Here is a 25,262-nt window from a genome sequence, read left to right on the forward strand (position 1 = left end):
AGATGCAGATATGTTACAATAGTATATAATTATTCTCCTAATAAAAACGATTGATGAAGATCCTCATGAAAAGCACTTCAAAGAGAAAAAATACATATTTAAAATACTGAATACCTCCTTGTTCGTCTTCTGCATTTCATTCTTCTCTTTTGTTTTTTAGTCCCCGTGCAGCTGATCACCATGGAAACAAACTCATCACTCACTCAAATGGAATAGTTAACTAATGTTTTGATAAAAATACTTGAGATGTATTTTACATTGCCGTAGTAGCCTTATGCAGCAGTAACAAAGGCTTAGAAGGCAAGACAGTACCTATGTGTGTGTCATGATCCAGTCCGGTACTTAGTTTCCATCAGCGTACGCAATCAACTCAGCTCAGCTGTGTCTGTTAATATTTATATTATTACAACTGGTGGATTCAATGAAGCTGTCAACAATGGCTACCTTTCATGCTCATGATGTCCTGAAAAGGACAAAGGAAGCTGTGACAGCGAGTCGTGCCCGGGAAGCATCACGCCTGTCCTCCGTGATTCCTGCTGTCTGGGGAGGATGAAGCACTGTGGGGTCTCGTGTTCGAAAGGCGCACGTTATGATGGAAACTTTTCCCGACAGGCAAGGTGTTTGTGGCGAGGTCTGGAAGTTTCAAGGTCTGGCAAACAACTGGGCCCTCACGCTGCTCCTTCCCCTTTGACGGGAAGGGACAGCTGGGGGATGGGTGTCCTTGAGGGGAACTCTGGCTCTCCTGGCTGCGAGCGCGACTCTGTGCGTCCCCCGCGCGTCAGCTCGCCCCGCCCCTCAGGCGTAGACCTGCCTGCTGCGGTTACCGTGGACACCGCGCCCACGCCTCCTCTGAACGAAGTGGGATCTGCCTGTTTTCTCCATTTCTAATGATGGATATTGGCAAACAGGTTGCCTCTGTGAGTAAAGACTAGCCTTCATTCAATCAGTCTTGTTACTGTCGCAGGGACTCTTGTGCTTGATAAATCAATGCGCCCAATTTGTTTATCTTTGCCCTCACATTTATCCCCGCTGTTCTTCTTTTTATGTGCACATATCCATCTTTCTTTTCTTTCTTATATCTGTGCCCATCTTGCACAGTCATGCATGGGATTAATCATTTATTTGACTCGAGATTGAATGCAAGCATTAGTTTCTTCACAAAGTTGAACAAAGAGTTGAGCATAAATTAATCCGGCAGCCCAGGTTTGTGAATACAATATGCAACAATAGCATTATGGGCACATTTTGATTAAAGCCATGCTTCAGGTCACGTGTGTGGAAGTGTGCCTCGTGGTAATCTCATGAATTTGACTCTTTGACATTTTCTTTCGTGCCGTGTGTGTGAGTAAGTAGGTATTGGCTTATAAGGGACGTGCCTTTTCTTTTAAATGAATATTAGTGATCTGGAGCTTTGCTTGTAAAAAAAAAAAAACTAACACTAACAAGTTCCTAAAGAAAAAAATGTTGGTGTAATCCAGATCAGTATATGAGTATATACTTATTGCTCCACACATTATTCCAGTGCCTGGTCAACTTTCCTGACCTTGGGATCTCTCATTTAATTTTATCCGCTGGGCCATGGCATTCACAGAGGCTGTTAAGTTCTTGCATTAATTAGAGGGATTATAGAAAAAAACAAACTTCATTTTAAAACGTGAAATGGTCTGGTCTTTGTACTCTCTATCAATTCCCATATTAAATAAATACTCACAATGGATATGACTTCCACATCAGAAATGTTAATTATAGGATTAATGCATGAGCTTAATGGTGGGCATAGCCTTCTTTTATAGCTGTTTGAGGGGGATTCTAATTCAGGAATGTGTGCCAGGGGACCCGGGTGGGATCGACTACTGTACGTTTACAAACACATCTTTACAGCATTCCTTTTCTTAAATGACCCCAATCCCCTTGACTGTGCCTCGTTAAAGGGGCATTTGTATTTGTTTTAAATCTCTCAAACAGGTGTTCCCATTTAAATGCACAATGAGTGGTGGTATGGGATAAAATTAATTTCAAAGGCAAGAGCACTCGGAGATAAGCAAAAATCATAGCGCATTCATGCTACATTTCATCTGAAGCTCAACGTGGCACTGGACTTGAGGTTTAGCTGTCGTATTATTCCATAATGATCATCTCAGCCCAGAAAAAAGCTTTTTTCACTGTAATTCCATGTTAGAACAAAATCATTTCAGTGTTATACCCACCAGATCAGGTTTCAAGATGGTGCAATTAATTTACTAGAACAAAACATTTTTTGCGGAGTGATGAAAGGCTATAGGGACAACACAGAGCCTAGTTTTAAAGTGTGGTTTCCTTTGATAAAATAAGCTATATCTCATTTGCTACCTCCCAAGTTCTAAAACTTTACCTATAGGTATACAACACAAGCCCCATTGTGAACACAAATTTGAAACATAAAACTGCTTTTTGAAGCTTTGAAATGTCTCCACAACATGGCCCCATTAATCTTGAGCAAATGTATTATAGCAAATGGCAGTAGTTCTACCACCAGAGGCACTGTAAATAACAACCGCATGCTGGTCCAGTGTACCACACGTTCGGGCCGGTAAGTAGTTCTCAGTTGAAGGGACTGAACTCTGGAATGCCCTACCCACAGAGATGAAACAGAGCCGCGGTGACGTGGGATGTTGATGCAGGCTTCAGTCCGATGCAGTTCACCGGGGTTCGCGTTCCAGTCCTGCCAAAGCCGAGTTTGGCCGGCTCACGTTGAGCAGAATTGGCTCGCTGCTCTGAGGGCGGGGGGAGGGACTCAGCTGGGGAAGCTGTAGGACGTCTGCGTGCATTAGAGCCCCGATCGCACTGGCCTCTGAGTCACGTTCCTGTGGCTTGGAGAAGGCGTGTCGTACTCTGGATCGTTAGATTGTCCCGGGCTGCCAGAGCGCAGGGTTGTAGGCGGTGTATCCCCAGCTAACATTGCTAACATTGAAAAAATCTGAAACAAACAAGATTGCATTTATTTATTTATTCCATCCATCCATCCATTATCCAAACCCGCTTATCCTGAACAGGGTCGCAGGGGGCTGGAGCCTATCCCAGCATACATTGGGCGAAAGGCAGGAATACACCCTGGACAGGTCGCCAGTCCATCACAGGGCACACACACCATTCACTCACACACACACTCATACTCATTCTCATACTCATACCCATACTCATACCTATGGGCAATTTAGACTCTCCAATCAGCCTAACCTGCATGTCTTTGGACTGTGGGAGGAAACCGGAGTACCCGGAGGAAACCCACGCAGACACGGGGAGAACATGCAAACTCCGCATAAATTTATTTATCAGATTAATTGTATATTTCATATTTGGTAAACAACACAAAAGCCACAATTGGGGCAGGGGTTGGAGCTAAGCCTATATGCTTTAGATGCAGTTTATTTACTTGCAGTCATAATGCACTGAATTGTCTCCAACAAATAGGTCAATTGTGCGTGGGTACAACATATTAATTCAATTCAGTATAAATAATTGGTATACATTTAGGCAGCCAAACATATTTATATTAGCAATAATGTAGAAAACATTATTGATTACTTTTTAAAACACTTTTATCTGTGACTTCATGATGGAGTGACATTTTGCTAGCAATGAAAATAAAGTTAACAGACAGCGAGGGAGAAGATTAAGAGACTCACTGATGCATGTACTCAGACACAGGAAAAACCTTCTTTGAATGTGTCAAGTAGATTTTTTTGGGGGTGTTTTTGACACAGAATGGGATGGTGCATTTGACTGAATATTTTTATTCCAAAATAAACCAAGTACCAAAGTCAAAGTGGTATTGAAAAATATTTATCTTTTTTTCTGATGGAGCCTTTGTGTTCACTTCAAAACGAGACTGTTCAAAGACCTCCTCACTGGGGCGAGGCACATCAAAGATCACAATGAAACTCACAGCCAGAGACTGGTAGAGGTCATGCCAAATGATAATAAGTTTATGCGTAACATTCTCACAACTTTTCCATAATTGTTAAAACAGTATCACAGCTTTTAATGTTTGTTTTTATTTATCACTTTTAGAATTTGAAGTGCCACACCCAAGGCCTGAATATGTCTGCCAGTTAAATGGAAATAAATATGAGAACAAAGCAATATGCTTCATGTACCTCAAATAAAGTAAAATAAAATGAGTAGAATAAATGCTGGAAAGCAAACCAAATACATTTATGCTACTGTTATTTGGCAGATGTACAGTATTGATGATTAATTGCATGCTTCATATTAACAGGCAAAGCTAAATTACCAATCTAGTGGACATCAGTGCAAAACACATTATTATTATTTTGTTCTGTAATTCAGCAGTGCATGGTTCATTACTGCAGAGCCACACAAAGACTTGATGTTGGTGGATCTTTTTAAGTTAAGTACCCCCGTTGCTGGAGTGTTTGGTGGCAGGGCGTTTCACAAGCAAAAAAATAAAATGCAACGCACTGCTACGAGGAATATTCCTGCTCAACCTGCAGATCGGAGTATTTGTTTTTAAACCATGAATACATGGGCTTTGTGTCACTTTTATTGAGTCTACGTTTATTGTTGTTTCAAAATCTAATGGCAATTTGACAATTGATATTCTGGCGTACACCAATGAAACCTTGCATTTTCGAGGTGGATTTGAGTTCAATCGATCCGTTAACCTAATTGCATGGTGTAATTGAAATAGCAATAACTTGTAAATTGCATTTAATCAATAGCTTCCTGTTATAAAAACAATCGGCCCTCAACTCTATGGTAATTGCTGCATTCTTTCTGCAAATTGTAACATTTGCTCTTGTTGGACTCATGAGGAAACGTGCAGTTTTGCAAGCTTTACTGGAGCTGCATTAGAGATGGAGTCAGAACAAGAACACTCAATCTTTTAGCTTGTGATCCCTTTAATCTGAGGAAATAAGAGGCCTCTATGTCAGCCTGCTGTTGCATCTGTTGCATGTTGAAAGACAAGCAGTTTAAATACCAGCAAGAGTGTGGCAGTCCATGAAGTTTGTCTCATAAAGATACTTCCTGTTTAATTTACTACAATTACTACATTCATTATTTAATAAAACATGTAATTGCATCCTATGAGCAAGTTAGCGATTAATGACACAGATTGAGGAATTGCTATTGTCATGCAGTCTGTTTAATGGTAATATAAATGTGATGCATGTAACTTGATAGTTGACGTAGGTATTATCATTTCAAAATAATGAAGAATAAAGAATTTAGGAACAATATCATTTCACATGAAAGCACAGATCTGTACCACTCTTGTAATTTGCACCAAATTACGTCTGGTGCAAGAAAACACGAAAATATTGTGAACAGGGATTCACAGAAATGTTATGTTCCTGTGTTCTGTGTGTTAGTGTATCATTGTTTAGTATTATTTATTCTTGTTATTTATTATTTTTCATATTTCATGTCTGGTTCTGTTTATTTTCATTAGTCTTTGCACTCGTCCTCCCCTGTTATGTCTGCGTCTGAATGTTTTCCAGTCGAGTCACTCCCCTGTCTGCGTGCCCCACTATTCGGGTGGTTACGGTAGTTTTCGGGGTTCAACATTTTCTCTAAACTCGCGATTCTTACTTCCTGCTTTTTCTTGATAGTTAAATGTTGTAAAGCACTATTCTTACTAACCACTACTGATCTAGGTTTTGTACAGTACTAATCCGATTAATACACTTACTGTCTGTCTAACTAACTAACAATCACTTTTATTGGGTAGTTTAGAAATATTCACGTTACTAACTCACTAACTCACTAACGCTGTTCTATAACTCCGCCTTCCTATGCTATCCCTTATTACTCGTTTGTTTCAGCGAAGTGTTCGCACCTGTCTGTTAACTATCACTACGTCTTCAATCTATGCATTGTCTACTCTCTAGTCCAGAGCCGTTTGTTTTACATGTGTGTCTTTGTGAATCCAGTCCGCGTTTTTGTTTTCCCCCTCGTTATTGTCCCATTACCCTTTCATGTGTCTCACCTGATGTTTATTTGTTAGACCGCCCTCACTCCCATGCCCCGCCTAGTTTGTCTCATTCCCCTGTGTATTTATACCTGTCCTTTTAAGTTGCACGTGGCTAGTTCGTCTTGTCCTGTTTCTGTTCCCGTTCCCGAGCCCTTGATTCCTTTCCCAAGTTCTAGCCTCCTTGTTTCCTTGCCCTTGCCCTTGCCCTTGCCCTTGCCCTTGCCCTTGCCCTTGCCCTTGCCCTTGTTCCCGAGTCCTTGCCCTTGCCCTTGTTTATCTGGTTTTCCTGTTTTGACCCCTGCCTGCTTCCCTGGACTATTCTTTGTGTTTTGTGGAATTCTGTACCTCTGCCTGTTTGGACTGACCCCCTGGATTTTGACCTTGGCTTGTTTTGTGACTACGCTCTGTCTGCCCCATCACCTGTGAGTAAAATTGCCATTTTCCACACCCCTGTGTCTGCTTCTGGTTCCTCTGTCCTCCCTGCCGTAACAAGAACTGTTTGACAATGTCAAAAACTGTAAGGTCAAATCCTGAGAGGTTATGAGCTTCACATAATCGTATGTATTAGTATTTGGTGATTGTTACCATATTGTGACAGTTTTGTGATTATCTCGCTGAGTTGCTTTCCTTGCCATTAATGTATCTAGCCTTCAGTCAGCTTCAGTAATGCAGTTGATGGAAAAACATCTTGCCAGTACATTTTCAGTAAGAAGCCCCCAGCAGGCAATACAATAACCCCTCTTGTTTAAAATACATTCTTCACTTATAATTCAATTTTTTATTCTTTTTAGCGCTGTCCAAAAGCATTTGTGTTTCTGCCTAATTAACATCAAAGAACCACATTACTTTTTAAAGTAATAATATTTCTTTAAAGCTGGAAATAAAGTCCAGTAACAGTCCACCCTTCCAACCTAATAATGTATTAAAAACCTTGTAATAACTTATAACACATGTTTCCTTTGAATTCCAACATGATGCAATTTACACTAAGCCCTAGTCCTCTACTCAGGTCTTGTTTGAAGTAGAAACTCATGGATATTTCTTCTCAACTAGCACATTTTAGTCAGATTAAAGATTACAAGATCCACGCTTTACTGCAGCCAGTGAGACATTTTAGGGAGATATTATTTTCTTCTGAATGATTGATATTACCAGCAGACAGACAGAGTGTACTGAGATTTGAGTGCTTAAGTAAAGTTTGTAGTGTAGTAAAGTAGTTTGCCTACTGCATATTCCAAACTACTTTACTTTTCTCACCAGGTTCTTTGCACCATGATCAAGTGGAAAACCTTCTTCAAAACCCAGCCTTTCCACAAAGCTTTGAGCAAACATTGATTACCTATTTTTCAAGGCAGCCTTGCTTTTTCTTATGAATGATAGTTATGCGTGATATGTTTGTGTATTTTCATTCAATAACCAGTCATCTGATGAAGACTGGTATATAAGTCAATGATTTGTATATTTTTTAAGAAGTGTGTACTTATTTCCTGGTTTCCATCCATCCGTTTTCTGGAGCACATATTCGTAATGCATGGTCATGGTCGTGATGGTGGTGAGGGGATGTGGGGGTGACAGATGGAGGCTGGAGTCTCTCCACACAGGGCAAGGGGCTGGAATGCACCACAGACAGGTCAGTCCATTCACACACACACATACCTCATGCCGACAGGAAGTTTAGAAGAGTCTCCAATTAGCCCAACCTGCACGCCAATTGGACTGTGGGAAGACCTGGAGGAAACCCACATGGACACAGGGAAAGTATGCAAAGTCCACACGAAAAGGCTCTGGCTGGGATTCAAACTGTGCCTTCTTGGTTTGAGGCAACAGCATTATGCACTGCACCACGGTATGTGCTGTTTTGACCATCAAAATTCAAATCCCTTATTCTATCATTTGCCTCTCATTTGGTTTCTGTGCATCGAGCAATGAGCGTACAGATTATAATTACTTGTTCCTCACACCCTCCCTGACGAACCTGGATGTGCCCCGTAATTAATACTATTGAAGACAAACCATAGTATTATTACAGCATGGCACCTCTTTATTTATTGCAGAGTAATCTACTTTTAGAATCGTGCTAGGATCTAAAAATAAACCTTCACCAGGCCCTATTTAAAGTGCCTCATTTGGCTGTACGAATCTGCCCAGTTGCTGTCGACCAGCATGGCAGAGATGGACAAGGCATGTAATAAAAAATTTTTAACAGAGTTTTTAACTCTTGTTCCGTAGCAAGTGGCAATGCACAGGATACATTAGTCAAGTAACTTAATCAGAGGTCCGATATATGTATATATGTATATACACTCACCAAGCACTTCATTAGGAAAATGTTTACTTTATTACACCTACTTATTAATGTGATTATCTAATCAGCCAATTGTGTGGCAGCAGTGCAATGCATACAATCATGCAGATACGGGTCAGGAGCTTCAGTTAATGTTCACATCAACCATCAGAATGGGGAAAGCATGTGATCTAAGTTACTTTGACCATGGAATGATTGTTGGTGGCAGACAGAGTGGCTTGTGGTGTTAGTCTTGTCATGTCACATTATGTAGTTTATTCATGTCACAGTTGCAAACTTGTTATGTCATGATTTATGTTTGTTTCATGTAATGTGGTTCTGTTCATTGTTTAGCATACACTTTTTTGTGTCTTTCTGCAAACCTTGCATTCCTGCTTTCTCTCTCTCTCTTTCTGTCACTCACACCCTAATTGTTTCAATTCCCCTTGTCTTCTTACTAATCTACTAACTTTAGGATTGGGTAATACTAACATGTGTTCATGTTACCTTACCTTTCTTGTGCATGTCATTTACTAATTTACTAACGCTAGGACAGGATAGGTTCATTACTAACGATTACTAATTACCTCATTAACTTGTCAATCCTCCACACCTGATTTCCATTCTCATGCTGCTCTCAAGCTAATTGTCTAAACCTGTCTACACCTGCATATAAAGCTCAGTTTCATGTCATGTCTTTGCAAAATTGTTGCCTCCTGTTTGTCAGTGCACCGCTTTAGCGGGTTTTTGTCAAGCCGTTGTCCACACGTTACGATCCAAGCCTGTTTATTGACCAAAGATTATTGACTTCTATTTTGTTGACCATTGCCTGCTTGTACCACAACTTTACCTGCTGTCTTTGTGCTTTTGCCCCGCGGAGCAGACTTCGGTCTTGACTCTTGCGCCGTCATCAACCCTGAGCCTGCCTACAGTCCACCTGTACTTCTGCCCCGCTGACAGCTTTCCTGGCTACTGGACTTTTTGCATGGTATACGGATTACGAGACTGCCTTCTCCCTCGGTACTGTACTTCTGTACCCTCAGTTTTGGCTGGATTTTCCGTGTATGAACATTGCTTGTTTTTTGACTACGCTCACTGGACATTCCCTGAATAAAGCCCTGACGGGACTTTATTACACCCTTGTTTCTGAGTCATGCATTTTGGGTCCAACCCCCCACGCACCCATCTCAAAATACCTAATAAAGTGCTTGGTGATTGTGTATATATATATATGTGTATGTGTAATAATAAAATAAACTATTACAATTTCTATTTTTGAAAGCATTTTTATTTTATATATATATAATGTTCACAACAGTACTGTTTTAGGCAGGTATGAGAAAATGCTGTGAAATAAAAATGCTTTCAAAAATAGAAATTGTAATAGTTTATTTTATTATTACACATATTACAATTTCTATTTTTGAAAGCATTTTTATTTTATATATATATAATGTTCACAACGGTACTGTTTTAGGCAGGTATGAGAAAATGCTGTGAAATAAAAATGCTTTCAAAAATAGAAATTGTAATAGTTTATTTTTATCAATTAACAAAATGCATGAACAGAATAATTGAATGAACAGAAGAAAAATCAAAATCTAATCAATATTTGGTGTGACCACCCTTTGCCTTCAAATCAGCATCAATTCTTCTAGGTACACTTGCACATAATATTTGAAGGAACTCAGCAGGTAGGTTGTTCCAAACATCTTGGAGAACTAGCCACAGTTCTTCTGTGGATTTTTGTGCCTCTATAATCCCAGACAGACTCAATGATGTTGAGATCAGGGCTTTGTGGGGGCATACTATCACTTCCAGGACTCCTTGTTCTTCTTTACGCTGAAGATAGTTCTTAATGACATTGGCTGTATGTTTGGGGTCATTGTCCTGCTGCAGAATAAATTTGTGGCCAGTCAGATGCCTCCCTGATCATATTGCATGATGGATAAGTATCTGCCTGTACTTCTCATCATTGAGGACACCATTCATTATGACCAAATCCCCTACTCAATTTGCAGAAATGCAGCCCCAAATGTGCAAGGAACTTCCACCATCCTTCACTGTTGCCTGTAGACACACATTCTTGTACCGCTCTCCAGCCCTTCGGCGAGCAAACTGCCTTCTGCTACAGCCAAATATTTCACATTTTGACTCATCAGTCCAGAGAACCTGCTGCCATTTTTCTGCACCCCAGCTCCTGTGTTTTTGTGCATAGTTGAGTCGCTTGGCCTTGTTTCCACGTCGGAGGCATGCCTTTTTGGCCGCAATTTTTCCATGAAAACCACTTCTGACCAGACGCACAGAAGATGGGTGTACCTGGGTCCCACTGGTTTCTGCCAATTCTGAGCTGATGGCACTGCTGGACATCTTCCGATTGTGAAGGGAAGTAAGCATGATGTGTCTTTCATCTGCTGCACTAAGTTAACTTGGCCGACCACTGCGTCTACGGTCCTCAGCATTGCCCGTTTCTTTGTGCTTCTTCAACAGAGCTTGGACAGCACATCTGGAAAACCATCTCTGCCTTGAAATTTCTGCCTGGGAGAGACCTTGCTGATGCAGTATAATTATCTTGTGTCTTGTTGCTGTGCTCAGTCTTACCATGGTGTATGACTTCTGACATAAAACTTCAGCAACCTCACCTTGGAAGCAGAGTTTGGCTGTTCCTCACCCAGTTTTAACCCTCCTATACAGCTGTTTCTGTTTCAGTTAATGATTGTATTTCAACCTACATATTAAATTGTTAGCTCCTGTTTGGTATAATTGGTTAATCACACACCTGACTATATGCCTATAAAATGGATGGTCACACCAAATATTGATTTGATTTAGATTTTTTCTTCTGTTCACTCACTTTGCATTTTGTTAATTGATAAAAAATAAACAATTAACATTTGTATTTTTGAAAGCATTCTTACTTTACAACATTTTGTCACACCTTTGCACAGTACTGTGTATATATATATGTATGTATATATATTTATTTATTTTGTACCTCTGTGTACCTTGTTTTCTGTAACCAAGAATCAATGGCAAATATATACACCATACCCCTTCACATCAAGTGCTCCTCAGGTGAAGCAAAATAAACAGTGGCATGTAATAAATATGTTTATTGATGCAAAGGGGTACCGTGTATATTTGCCTTTGACTCTTGGTTACAGAAAACACGGTTCACACAGGTATAATAAGAGGACTCTATGAAGGAACATCAGGACAAAGCGTAATAGAGTACACGCAAAGCCTTAATGGATCCAGAGCTTCTGTTCCTTTTTAATGAACTACTTGCAGATGTATCTGCATAAGTGTCCATTATTATATAATCAGCATGCAGTTGAATTAATAAGAAAATATCTCTATTCGTTTTGTTCCTTGTTGGTTCATGTGGTTGTGCGTTGTGACCCTGATTATTGCAAATTGGAATAAAGTGAACACAATATTGGTAGAAATAAATAAATAATTGGGAGTTAATTAATATGAGGACCAACCTCAAAACTTTGTTAATCAAATCTGCCTTGTTTTCAATTTGCATGATTAAGATTTTAGTTATTTTGTTCATTTAGAATTCAGGTTGTTCACTCTGAAAATGTCAACATATCAAAATTCTCAACACTGCAGTTAATTATCTGTGGAGCTTTCAAACCCTCAATGTAAAAAGCAATTAACTTTAATTTGCTACCAATTAAAATGTGACTTTTAAAAATATTAATATGCTAAGCATGTTGCATCATCTGTAGAAAGCACCATCCTGTTGGTGTGTTTGTATGCATGCGCATGTCTGCGGGTAATTTTGTTGCAGTTAAATTCAGAAAATACTGATGATTGTAATTAAATCCTGTTGTAATCCAACATGACCACTATCGTGCTTACAAATTGGCAGATTCTACAAAGTGACGATTAAAGGCCTTATGGCCTACACTGCCCTCTGTTCCTTGCCTACCCCTCTGAACAACTGTTTACATCTATGCCACATCATGTGTTTCCTGGTCTCTGCAACTTAAGAAAATGTCTCCCACAATGTAATGAAAAAAAAAGAAGGATTACATGATTTCATTGTTTTTTTGTTTCAAAGCACTGTCAAAGTCATACAGAATAACAAAATAACAGATTATTTAACAGCCATCCCATAAAAAATGACATTACACATATTAATTAAATTGCTTGTTTGTCACTGGCAGTATTGCTGCAGTTCCTTATGGGATTTATTTATTTATTTATTCATTCATTCATTTATTTAGTATTTATTTATACACTTATTTCTTTTTTCGTTGGGTTTTTGACCAGGGGTGCCCAAATTCCTGCACGCTACTACATACATAGCATCCTGGAAGTGTGTGTTGAGGGGCAGGGGTACATTTACTTTGATGTCAGAAAGAGCGATTCTCTTTGTTATTTAAGTGAAAGATGCACCATTAGTCTGAAGGCACATACGTTTTAATGGAGTGTGGAGTCACTCGCCTGCAACTGTTATTACAGAATCTGAAAAAAGATACTTTAAGGAAGGCTATCTTCATGTTGCCTTTGAGATGAAATCAATAAATACTTTCTATTAGGACTTTGTGGTATTGAGCCATATGTTTAGGCTATGAGCCTGATACCGCTGCCTCTGTGACAACATTCTCAATATAGAGCCGTATAACCTTGAAGAGGTAATAATCCATCGGCAATAAGGCAATCCATGCAATTGCTCAATAGTTCTTTTAACACAAATGGGTATATTGCATTACATTTCATTATTTATTTCCTCAGCAACTGCTTGTTCTGCTTATACCCAGACTAACGTAAATTGCTTGCCTTTTAGATCTCAACAAAGATATGCAACCGGGACCTTATGACTCCTGCATTTAATAATACATCATAAATAAACTGTGATCATTTTGATTCCCCAGACACTATACAATATGAAGATTTAAACACCAACATTGCACTGCTTTATTCAATCAATGACAGTGAGTAATTCAGCCAGATAGTATACCCTCTCACTAATCAGGAAGCCTAAACATTAATGCAGCCAAAGGCTTTTGTTTACTGCTGGAATGCATTCAGAGCCACAAACCTACACCATCAAAGTGGCTGCTTTGCATATTAATATGTTTAGAAGTGAATATTAAAATGTCTAAGCAGCACTTGACATGATTAGAGAATGTCTGTTGACTGGATTGACTTATTTATTTTTTTATGCCGTAGATTTTAGCCATACCAGGAAGTCCAATTGAGATTCATACTCTATGTTCCCAGGGAGACCAGCAATGACAGCCAGGTTACACGGTAAACACATAAAACATACACAATACAGAAGAAATAAAAGTAGACAAACTGCCGTAAAACTTATAGGTCACCATCAACATCAGTAACAGGAGCACATTCCACAAGACTGTAAATATTTGGTTTGAACTGATTTAAAGGAATGAAGTGGTCAAGATGGAGCTTTGACTGGAGATTATTCCATGACTAGGGTCCAAAGTAGTCAAATGCCTGGACTTTAAGAAGACCGCAGGACTGTTAACCCCTTAATATCACCACTTTTCTTGACACTTGAACATTAAATACTCAAAATAAAATGATTACTATTCCTGAAACCTTTTGACTACAGGCATAATCCTGGTCTCTTCTTAACGGTGAAACCTTTGACTAAATATTACTCCAAATATTACTAAAACAAAGTTACAGATGCTCAGACATAGTGTAAGTGGAAGCTTTTTTCTCACTGAAAACCTTTTAGATCTCCACACCACATTGTGTCCGCTGAGAGACACAATATAGCCACCGCCACAACACTGGGCAAATCCCATTTCAAAGACAATTTCACCAAAAATTAGCATTCTGCCTTTTTTTTTTAAGCTACATATGGAAACTAATTGATATTATGGGTCTCATGACATGTAAAATACTGAATTTTGCTTTCTAAAAGAAGTACAATACTCACAATAATAACATCTAGTAGAGTATATGAATATATTCATTCGCATCCATTGATTTAAGTTTTTGTAAAATACCCAACCCCCATCAACAAGTCAATCACATTCCATAATGTCACATGCTATTTATTATGCAAAAGCATATTTAGAAGCATACTGAACAATGCTAAAATATTTTGGTAATATATATTCACCGATATAAAATAGGTGTTACTGAAAGTATTAGTGGAATAAAATATATGTCTTGCTCAAATGCGCAACAGACTCAAAGACAAATCACATTGGGAGTAGACTGAACTTGTGCCAAAGCCTGATTGTAGTTCACTAGAATCTGAGTTAATTAAAGGGGTGGGTAAGAGTAGTCCTTCTCTGTGAGCTTTTGTAGGCTGCCATCTTGGATCACTGTGACAACTCTAAGCCTAAAGTAGCAGTGCAGGCTGTAACACAACAGTGGCTTGGTGATTAATTCCACTGACAAAGCAGTAACCAATGATCGATTGAGGATGGCTAGACTGTAAAGACCATTTCCCCTTCACTTACTCTGCCTTTCTCAAAGCCGCCTGACATTTTGATCACCGGTTAGCGCAATGCTGGTGGAATTAATCACAGATGTACTGTTGCATTTCTGCCCGACTGAAAAAACGGAATGTGCCACAAACTGGCCAATGCCCTTTATACCCCCTTCTCCTTTTCTTTCCTACTAGCTGACACCACTGTTTCAGTTATTTCACATTATTACTGCTACCCAATGACCAATGCAAGCCACCCAGTGGGATTGTGGAAAACTGGACGGGAATTTGACAGGACTGGTCACGAACATTTGGCTGAACCCTGTCTGCCAACTTTGATCAACGTAATTATTTTTTTAGTATCCAGATACATAAATGGATCAAGTGTAATATACGCCTGTATATGTAACTGCCATGCAAGGACGTCGATTGAGCAAGCAAATGATGTATGTCAATCTATGCAAGAAAGGAAATTAAACATTTTGAAGGCTCTGGGTTATCTTCGTATTTCTTCATGAATGCACCCGCTGAAATTCTTTTGGCTGCACTGCTATAAGCACAGCATCATTATTTTTAGTGAAAGGGAAAAGATCATTTGATTACTCTAGCTTTCATCCCATTTCCTCAAAAAGTTATCTCGCCCTCTTGTGCTGTTTCCTCCCGATTATTTGAAAAAAAAAATATTTCTGGTGGCTTTTCACTCATCAAACATGTTATGATTTGAATTAGTTTTGTTTGGGTTAAAATGAGTGCTGTTGGGACTTTTGCTTTAATAATTTAAACAATATCGTCAAAGGCTGTTCATTAGCAATTCATTTTCTTTCTTTATAAGGACCGAACATAATAACCCGTTCATAAATATTTATCACAAAGTATGGAAAGCGCATGAAAAAAAAGAAAAGAAAATGAATTATAGCTCTAACTAGAGGCTGTGTACTGTGCAGATTTCACAACTGATGTCTCCCCTGCAAAGGATCTCAAGGAGAGGGCTGCTATTGGCAAGCTGTTTCCACATTTCCTCCACACACAAAACAAGAGATAATAACATAGGGATAAAGTAGTCACCTCATCAACCTACTGCTTTAAAACAGAGGAGCTTCACCAATCAAGCAGCATGTTGGCAGCAAGCCATAGAACAACACAAATGGTAATTGGTGGAAACATTATGACTCCTGCCTAGATATTACCTGCTGTGATATAGCCAGGAGGTATCCACCAGTCACCACTGGCAATATTCTTCCAATTGTTACCAACATACTTTGTGATTGGTGGAGCTCTGTTCTGTTTTCTGCCACTGAGATTGCATCTGAATAGTCTCTCTTTTTTTACTGATTTGATATAGAGTATAGAGAATTCAGGAGGTTTTGCCAAAAATATTCTGGAAAAATGCCATAAACTTATATTTAGACTAAAACACCCTGAACTATATTATCTAGAAGCACAAGGATTATCTGCAACTCTGTACAGCGGCTGACTTCAAACAAACAAGCTGCATCACAGGGAAACTCACAGTAAACCTTAGTCTTAACAATCGGTTTCCGTGACCAATACTCGTCTCTACTGGACCCATAGACCTGCTATCTCCGCTGAGCTAACCGAAGTTCAACCGGAGCCCATTTATAACCAACGTGAGTGAGATGGCTGGGCGTGTTGGAACGGTGCCTGTTGAGTCGGACAGAGCGGTAAACGGAGTCTCTCCTCCTCTCCCTCTTCAGCGGACTAGGCTTCCCGCCACCTTTTCTCTTCACTCTGCCGTCTGCCAACAGAGCTGCGCAGTCACTGTGTTGAGAACTGCACTTTTCATGAGGCTGGCACCGGCAAACTCTACGAGTTCAGTCAACAAAGGGAGCAGCTCTTCTGCGACCAAACAGGGGAAACCCGCCCCTTCTCGGGTGAAGCTGAGGTGAGGCGTGTGCGACTCAATGAGGAGTGTTGTCTACAGTTGTCACTGGGAAACATGGAAGTATTTCACGGCATATGGCTGACATCTCTGCACTGAAACTTAAGTCACCTGACAGCCCAAAAAGACAAAGTGGACTTACCTGGTAATTCATAACCAAACTGGCAGATCTGTGTCTATTCCAGCACTTATGTTACGGTTAAAATAATAACTATCCTGCTATGCTACAGTAAACATAGGGTAAAATGTACTTGCTACACAATAAAATGTGTAAAATGTTATTTTCATGAGAAAAAGTTAAACGGAAACCATAATGGCATGTAGAGGAATTGAATAATAGTAAAAAAAGAAATGTGTGTGGGAATAGTGTGGTCATACAGTAAGCAGTTCAGACTGTTTAGAAAGCATGGCTTTAGTGCTCATGAACCAAGAAACAGGGTCTGAAAGCTTGTCTCTTGAGCTTGACGTCTATGAATATATATATATTGATTTTTTGTTTTATTGATGAGAGGTTGAATGAGATATGTACATATATACAAGTTTTTGTTTACTTTCACCCATGGTTAGGAAGGTCAAGGATGAGTCAAATAAACTCCAATGCCCCAGTGCAGTGATCGGGACACTGTGCTATAGGAGATGAAGTCTTTATGACTCGCTGTGGCCCTTAGAGACTCCTTGACTCTCATTGCCAAGAGTAGATGGGGTCCTGGTGTCCTGACTAAATTCCCAACATAGCTCTTTCAACCTGCCACCAAATCATACCAGGATTTATTTGGCTAAAAACTGTTCTTCTCTCTCCACCTCAGCTGGTGTGTGGTGAGTATCTGGTGGAACATGTGCAGAATGCATCACCCAGGTGGGCACTACACATTGGTGGTAGTTGAGTTTCCCCCTCATCTCAGATAAGCTGTTTGAATCACCGGCTGGTGGGGAAAGCACTATATGTAAATTAGAATAAATTAGTATTCATTATTATTATTATTATTAAATTGTAATGTTTGCATGAATAATATTGAATAATATTGAATTAATTCATTATTATTAATAACAATAATAATAATAATAATAATAATAATAATAATAATAATAAGTTGGCAGTTGAAATTGTACTTCCCTCTAGGGTCTTTCAGCGAACTTATCCCTGGTTATGGGTATGCACTTTGTTGTACGTCGCTCTGGATAAGAGCGTCTGCCAAATGACAATAATGTAATGTAATGTAATAATAATAATAATAATAATAATAATAATACTAATAATAATAATAATAATAACATAATAATAATAGTTGTTTTTGTAGCTGCTGTTGCTCTTCTTCCACTTCTTTATCAATTTGTGTTTCCTTTAAAAAAAAAAAAGAATCATATTATTTGAAATGGATTAAGATATGAAGAAAAAAAAGCCACCATCACAAGCACACGCAGTACCTGATTAAATGGGAACATCATGTCTGATGAAATCCGCTCCCTGGAGGGCCTCCCGTGCCTCTCCAGCGTCTGCTTCACGGCTGCACACTAGAGGGCTCTGGTGTGAGACAGAGCCGCGGACACGGCTCACCCGGGCTCTGTGACACACCACGCCGCACTGGGGATGCCCGACAATACAGAACTGCAGGAGACCGGCCAGATTACTGCTCCCAACCCCGCCGCACACCACAGTTTCGTCTGACCTACTTCGCACATTTTATCAGTGTCGTGTAGAGTTTAACACACAGTTCCCGCCCTTAACACAGACGTCTAGAACTCTCAAATATATCGCCTACGAAAAACATAAATAACTGTCAGATGTTTACATAACCGTAGCAAAAGTATGTGAACTACTTGTCTGTCTTTTTTTTCAAGGTGACACTGCACCCATGTTCTGTTGCAGCATACTGAACTATGCCATTTCTGTGTAGCTCTCACTTTGTTAAACTAATGTATTAACAAGTGCAAGTATATGCATTGTACAGTATGTGTGGGATATCAGGTCAATTTAGTCTATATTTGACCTATTGAAGTTTGTTAGCCTAAATTGTTAGGGCCCAGTATTGGCATGCAATTGCTGGTGATAACATAAACATGTAGTGTTAAATGTATTGTTCTTGAGTATTGTAATACTGGCGTGTTGTGTTTTACAATGTATTGAGTGAAGGCACAGCCACTTTGGAGAAACATGCCAATAACTTGAATCACTCTCTGTACTGTGCACACACAAACACACACACACACACACACACACACACACGCGCACACACACACACACACACACACACACACAGGTATGGTAAGCTAAAATGATTAGACCGAATCCACTTTGGTCCACTCAGTCTACGCATGGAGGGTGAATGTGTGTAATATATAAACTAGGACTTGCGTAAAACACAATTTCGAGGCGTGTACCGATAGGACAGATTAACTACATCTGTGCCGTTTGTATAACACGAGAACAGAACATGCAGCAGATGATCTGAGTACGCTTTTGTTAGCTGCGGTTTTCATCTCTACCTGAGAGCAGCTAGACAAGGTTGACGCGCCGAGCATGACAAAGCGAGTGAAATGTCCGCATAGCAAAACCTTCAGTCTACTCGGATTTACTTAACGGTCCTGCCAAATAAACAAAATGATTTGATACATTCAAACAGATACGTGTAAGGACTGGGGACCGTGCGTATCGTCTGTAACCCTTTTGCCCCCAAGTGCACATCGATGTCCGTGTCTGTAAGACAGCGGTCTACACGTCTCTTAAAACTTCCCTTTCACTCCCGTGACCAGAGCGCCTGCGTTCCCTTGATCGGAGCGCGTGCATTAATTTCCAAACGGCGGACCTGCCTCTTCATCAGCCCAATGAGCGCGTGAAGGGGAGGCTCCCCGCGCGAAACACTTCACATCTCCTTAAGCTCGCATTCAGCGCTCTAGCAAACCGGGGTTTGGATCCGCTGTGCTATTGCACTAGCTGACAGGATTCTAATTGTCTCCCTGCGTTTTGTTCCTTTTTTCCATCTCTTTCCTGAAATAAAAATGCATAGACCATTGGCCATCCTTGAGTAGGATACTTCTGTGTGAAGCTTACTATGATACAGACGCCTGGACACAAGCGAGTAAGTATGGAGCCAAACATTAACAGGTGCATGGATGTCTGAGGGAAATACAATGTTTTAGGCGTGGGTCGTCTGGTTTCAGTCTGTTCGATCACTTCCTTTCGTGAGAGATGTTTTTTTTTTTTTCCGTGCAAGTCAAATTAATTGGTTTGTAAAAATATACAATTGGCAGCTGTACTGGACAATAAACGGGCGTTGCGAGTTATTTCGTAACTGACGGAAAAGTCCATCTTTCGTATTTCAAATAACTGTTTCCTATCTAATATTTGAAAGTGATGTGCAGAAGGAACGCGGTACGTGAAGACCAGGCTTAACTTTCAATTCAGACATGTAGGTACTGTGTTCCATGCAGGTAGCGGGTATGATAGCGGTTGTATCGTGTTGTCTTTTGCGGAGCAAAGCGGTGTCCTGGCTGTAATGCGTTACGCGTATTAAACACAGTTCATTTAGCCAAAGGCTGTACGCCTTGATGAGTGTTCTCCGAAAGAATGGTTTCATTGTCTGGGAATGCGTGCAGTAACACTTTTACTGTTTGCGCAGCACTATGAATCTCTGGCAAAAACGACCGAGGACTCCATCTGTGAAGGAGCTGTCCGCTCTTGTGGTGCTGAAATCACTCGACTACAGCGAATCACTTCTGTCTAGTTGAGTTTCCGTCTTCCTGAATTTTAGCAGTGATGAAGCGATGCGTTCTCTGCCTTTGGGTCTTAAATTATTTTAGCGGATTATGGTGCCAAATTTTCCGGGTTAAAGTCGTGGTACCATGCGTGTCCTTTCTCCCCACAAACAGAACAGTTATTCGCGTGTGCGTAGCGCTGGTTTACTCTTTTGATAAACATCGTGCATTTTTCCTATATAGTGACGTGATGATAAAAAGGTAGACAATGGAAGTGTTTAAAACAGTGTTTTTTTCCTATCTGACCAAGATCAGTGCCAGGCATTAGCTGGGCTGATCATTGTCGCTACTCTAATCCATTACTAGAGGGACTGCTTTGAATACTTTGGAAATGCGCCTGAAAGCAGTGCATTAATAACGCTGGCACGGAAAGCGTGATTTCTGAAGGCATTATTGGCGATTTCAAAGCGACCCACGGAAGAAAATAATAATTCTTCGAGACAACCAGCTTCCTCTGTATTCCGATTTTTTACTACAATTTCGATCAGGTCACTTATCTGCATACGATAGCGTTGAACGCCGCACTGTAACTAAGAGCAGCGCGACCACAAGCCGCAGTGCTCCGTGTAATCACCGTTTTTGCAAAGCCAACTTTGTAAAGGCTTATTGTCCTTTTTTTGCTAGAGGCTAGTGCTATCTATATTTGTACTTGGAGAGGAGATTTAGTTTTGTCAAATAAACGAGTCATATCACGAATTGGCATGAATTGGCTACATTTATTTTATTGAATATATTTATATTTATATTCTTTAACTATTTATAGTACATTTCTACCAGTTTTACCACAATGACCTAAATAACAACAACAATAATAATAATAATAATAATAATAATAATAATAATAATACATAATAATAATAATAATAATAATAATAATAATAATAATAATAATTTCTATTATTATTATTATTAGTGGTAGTAGTAGTAGTAGTAGTTGTAGTAATAGTAGCCTATGCTTCGTTTGTCTACTGGATTCTAAACTACCGCAAATGTCCTCCCCATCCTGAAAAAAAAAAAAAAAAAAGGTGTGTGTGTGTGTGTGTGTGGTTCAATAACATTGTTTTGCTTTTGACCAAGATTTATCTATAACGCCGATTTTTGAATTAACGGAACGGCTTTTGTGTGCAGTGTCAGGCTTAACAAAGCTACGACTTTGTTTGAATATTTTAAGAAAGGCTTCGCTTTTATTTCTGCCAACCTATTGCGTGCATCAAAAACTGTTTGATTAAAACTTCTGAGAGAAACTGGTGAAATGAACAATGTATCTTGAAGATTGCAATGAAGCTGATGCGTTCACCGGGTTTAGCCTGAATTTACCTGTGATGCATAAAGCACAAAGGTAAATGAGGACTGATCAGTCTCGTGCAAGCCGTTGCGAAGGAGCACGACATGCAATTTGATGGTCAGATAAGAGAACTGATCCTTATTCCAGGTGCAATAATGGCTTCATCACCATCGACTTTTTGTGGTTATATTTATTTCGTATGCTGCTGCTGATAATGATAACGATGATGATGATGATGATGATGATGATGATGAGGAGGGTGATGATGACAAGTGTTTATAATAACCAGTACTTTTCAGAAATATCTGTAATAAATCAAACAACATACAGCCAAAGCATGTTTTTCGTTTACTGGATAAAATAGTTAATTGCAAGGGAAACTAATACATTGTGAAATTGTACTTAATTTAAACAGTGCAATTAAAATAATTTAATTTATATGCAGTCACATCCAAAACTGTCGAAGGCTTGTGAAAAAACGAATTACTATTTTAATGTTAAGCTAATCATATTGACTCCACTGACTGAAAAGTGTTTTGTGGTAATCTATATCACAGTGAATAGGATAATGACTGTTTTTGAGAGTTGCTTGCAAATACTACAGGAGGAATGAATAACTTACTCCAGCCATTCTACTACAGTGTGTTGTGGATTTGCAGCATGCCTGAATATTTTACATTATGTCAAGTTGGCCATGTCAGTGCAGATAGTGTAAATCTGTATTTGATTAGTTGGTCTGTGCTTGTGGTCAAGCTTAGTTTCCAGAGTAGGGCATGCACAGTACAGACAAACAAGACTTATTAGTGTTATTGTCTATTGAAATCTGTCTACATCTCAAAACCTTAACATCACCTGTCCCCATTGGTAGAAGTTTCCTGTCTATGCATGGGCCTCCCTGAGCGGTGTCCCATGCACTGGTGTACGCGCTGTAGGGCGTGTTGGTGACCTTGGGGTCAACACTCGCGCCAGCGTGGCGTTGTCCTCCGCCTGCCTTGGCTCACCGCGGCCCGTCTGTTCGTCTCCTCCCGCTAGGTCATGCGAGCCGACGGGCTGGCGGACGGACGTTCCAGCGAGAAGAACGCGGCCCTTCTGTCCGAGGAAGCGCAGTCCGCGCACCCAGTCCCCGTCCGAACATGAAGGCTGAGGAGGCCCGCCCGCGACTTGGTTAGAGCGAACCATTCCCTTTTTTTTTTCTTTTTTTCTTTCCTCACGGGCGTGCGTGAGCGTGAGCGCGCACGTGCGTGGGCCTAGGAGGGACAGCGGACTATCCGGGGGGGGAATAATGCCCAAACGATCGGAGGAGATGCTGGCACACCTGAGGACTTCACTGCTGCTCATGTGGATTACGTGCGCTCTTCATGTTTCCATGGCTCCCTTCAGCAACCAGTCGAAAAGTTTACAAACTGGATCAGGGGGTCCGCACGAGCCTGCTGACGGACAGAGAGTTCTGAGTCGTGCCAAGAGGGGATGGGTGTGGAATCAAATGTTTGTGCTGGAAGAGTTCTCTGGACCTGACCCAATTCTAGTTGGCAGGGTGAGTACTGTGAAGCCCTCTATGTCAGCTGGATAGAGTGATAGCAAGCTGGTCATGTGGAAATTTAATAAGTCCAACATTTGTTTTATATGTCTATAATAGATGAGGGTGCATGTAGGTGAATCAGGTGAATCTTCCCCAACCCGCCAACCAATTAGCACCCGTGCTACTTCCTGTAAGTGTAGCTATTGCAGAGAAGCAGTGTATCCACAATTTTAGCTCTTTTCCACTTTAAACTACATCCACTGTTTATAAATATTTTATTTTCAAGATAATATAAATATTCCATCCTCTGTTGCAGGAGTACTGTAACTTGCAGTGAGAAGGGTATGGGAGGGAAAAAAATGAAGCAGTTCTGCTTAAATGTTCACATTTGTTTAGGAGTCATATCTGTCTGATGGGTTGCTCTTTGTATGACAGGTTCTAACTTTACAGCCTTTCAGCTACTTTAGCACTGTCAATACATTACCATAAGCTCCATTTATCTGAAAAAGAGGGCTAAATTATTAGATGTTTTGCATATTGGCACATTCAGTCACTTCATTTGGTCTTTTCCGTGTCAAAGTAAAGAATTGGAATGTCACGTGAATCACCAGGACTGGTAATGGGATGGCCACTCAATGCCTCGTTAGAGGCACTGAGGGGCGGGCTGCTGTTGAGTTTAGCTGGTGTAGGTTAGACACCATTCCCTTGTCACAATTACATTAGTTTTTAATGATGTTGTACTTTGCGAGCATAGCTTCATCATCACGCACTCCCCCGCCCCAACACACACCACACACGTGCAAACAAACCCGCCCCACCACCCTCTACACACACACTTTATTGTACGTCGCTCTGGATAAGAGCGTCTGCTAAATGACTGTAATGTAAAGTAATGTAACACACACATACAGCTCCAGCTATGTAAAAATGAATGGAACGGAAGGAGTAGGTGTGAGTAAAATGGGTCACACTTTTCACATCTCTGTGTTTGTGGGCCTGTGCTTTTGGGCTGATTATCAGGGAACCTCAGGCAGAGATTAGACTCATTCCATCACATGTATTTTGCTGCTTGGCTTTCTGATGTGTAATTCTGCATGTACCCTGTGTCCTGTCAGTTTCAACTTTCCCAGGATTCTCTCCGACAGGAAGCTGAAGCCATTAGCATACGCGTGAAGAGTGGAGGTGTGGGGAGGGTGGGGAGCGAGAGAGGAGGTGTGTGTGCGTGTGTATACGTGTGTGTGAATGTGTTCGAGAGCGAGAGAGGAGGTGCGTGCGTGTGTATACGTGTGCGTGTATGTGTTAGAGAGCGAGGGAGGAGGTGCGTGCATGTGCGTGTGCGTGTGTGTGTTAGAGAGCGAGATAATGATATATGGGCAGAGAGACGTATAGGATAGAGAAAGATGAGGGATGATAAAGATGAGGAGAGAGCGAGTGAGTGTCAGAATGACAGACGGAGACAGAGATTGAGTTTGTAACAGTGCCTAATAGCGTTCCCATAGATTTCATGTGCTGTGTCGGACTCACACTCCAGAGGCAGGGCCTACTCCAACATGTCAGTGCTGCTCTCTGACGGGCCTTCTTGGACAAAGGTGTGAAAAGATTTCAAAGCTTCAGGTGTGAAGCTTTCAAAGTTGGATTCACTGGCTTCATTCAACGTTGAATGTTGTTTTTTATCTTGTGTCATTTTAATTCAATATTTTTTTCATGAAATTTGCTGATATATCTCTGAGCCAATTGGAGACATAATTAGAGCTATCAATAGTGTACCAGAATATCATATATTTGGCAGTATATGACTAGCCTTTTATCTTAAACCAAACAAAAGTGTTAACTTATAATGTTGCCCTCAGCCAATATCTCCTTCTAGCCCAAAACCCAATTAATGTTTTTTGTATAGCTGATTGCATTCAGCTACATAAATTGAACTGCTAACGTGATAATTTGCAAATTCTCAGGTTTTCTTTCTTTACTGTGGAGTCTCTATAGTGGCAATGGCTTATCTTCTATTTATTTATTTATTTATTTATTTATTTATTTATTTATTTATTTATTTATTTATTTATTTATTTGCAAAAAAGTAGTGATACTGTGCATAGTGTTATTAATGTTATCATATACTA

The 25,262-nt window shown here is 40.2% G+C and overlaps 1 protein-coding gene across 2 annotated transcripts in view; it reads left to right on the top strand.

The window, feature by feature from the left end:
• The first annotated feature begins 22,839 nt into the window (after positions 1-22,839).
• Positions 22,840-25,262, top strand: part of cdh8 (cadherin 8) — a 90,174-nt gene continuing 87,751 nt past the window's right edge. For both annotated transcript variants that reach the window (XM_061244633.1, XM_061244634.1), the window contains exon 1: positions 22,840-23,157. In XM_061244633.1, the coding sequence (XP_061100617.1) occupies positions 22,906-23,157 (252 nt within the window). In that variant the 5' untranslated portion in view covers positions 22,840-22,905. The remainder of the gene's footprint in view (positions 23,158-25,262) is intronic.

This window comes from Conger conger, chromosome 6, assembly GCF_963514075.1.
Source record: "Conger conger chromosome 6, fConCon1.1, whole genome shotgun sequence".
Taxonomy (NCBI): domain Eukaryota; kingdom Metazoa; phylum Chordata; class Actinopteri; order Anguilliformes; family Congridae; genus Conger; species Conger conger.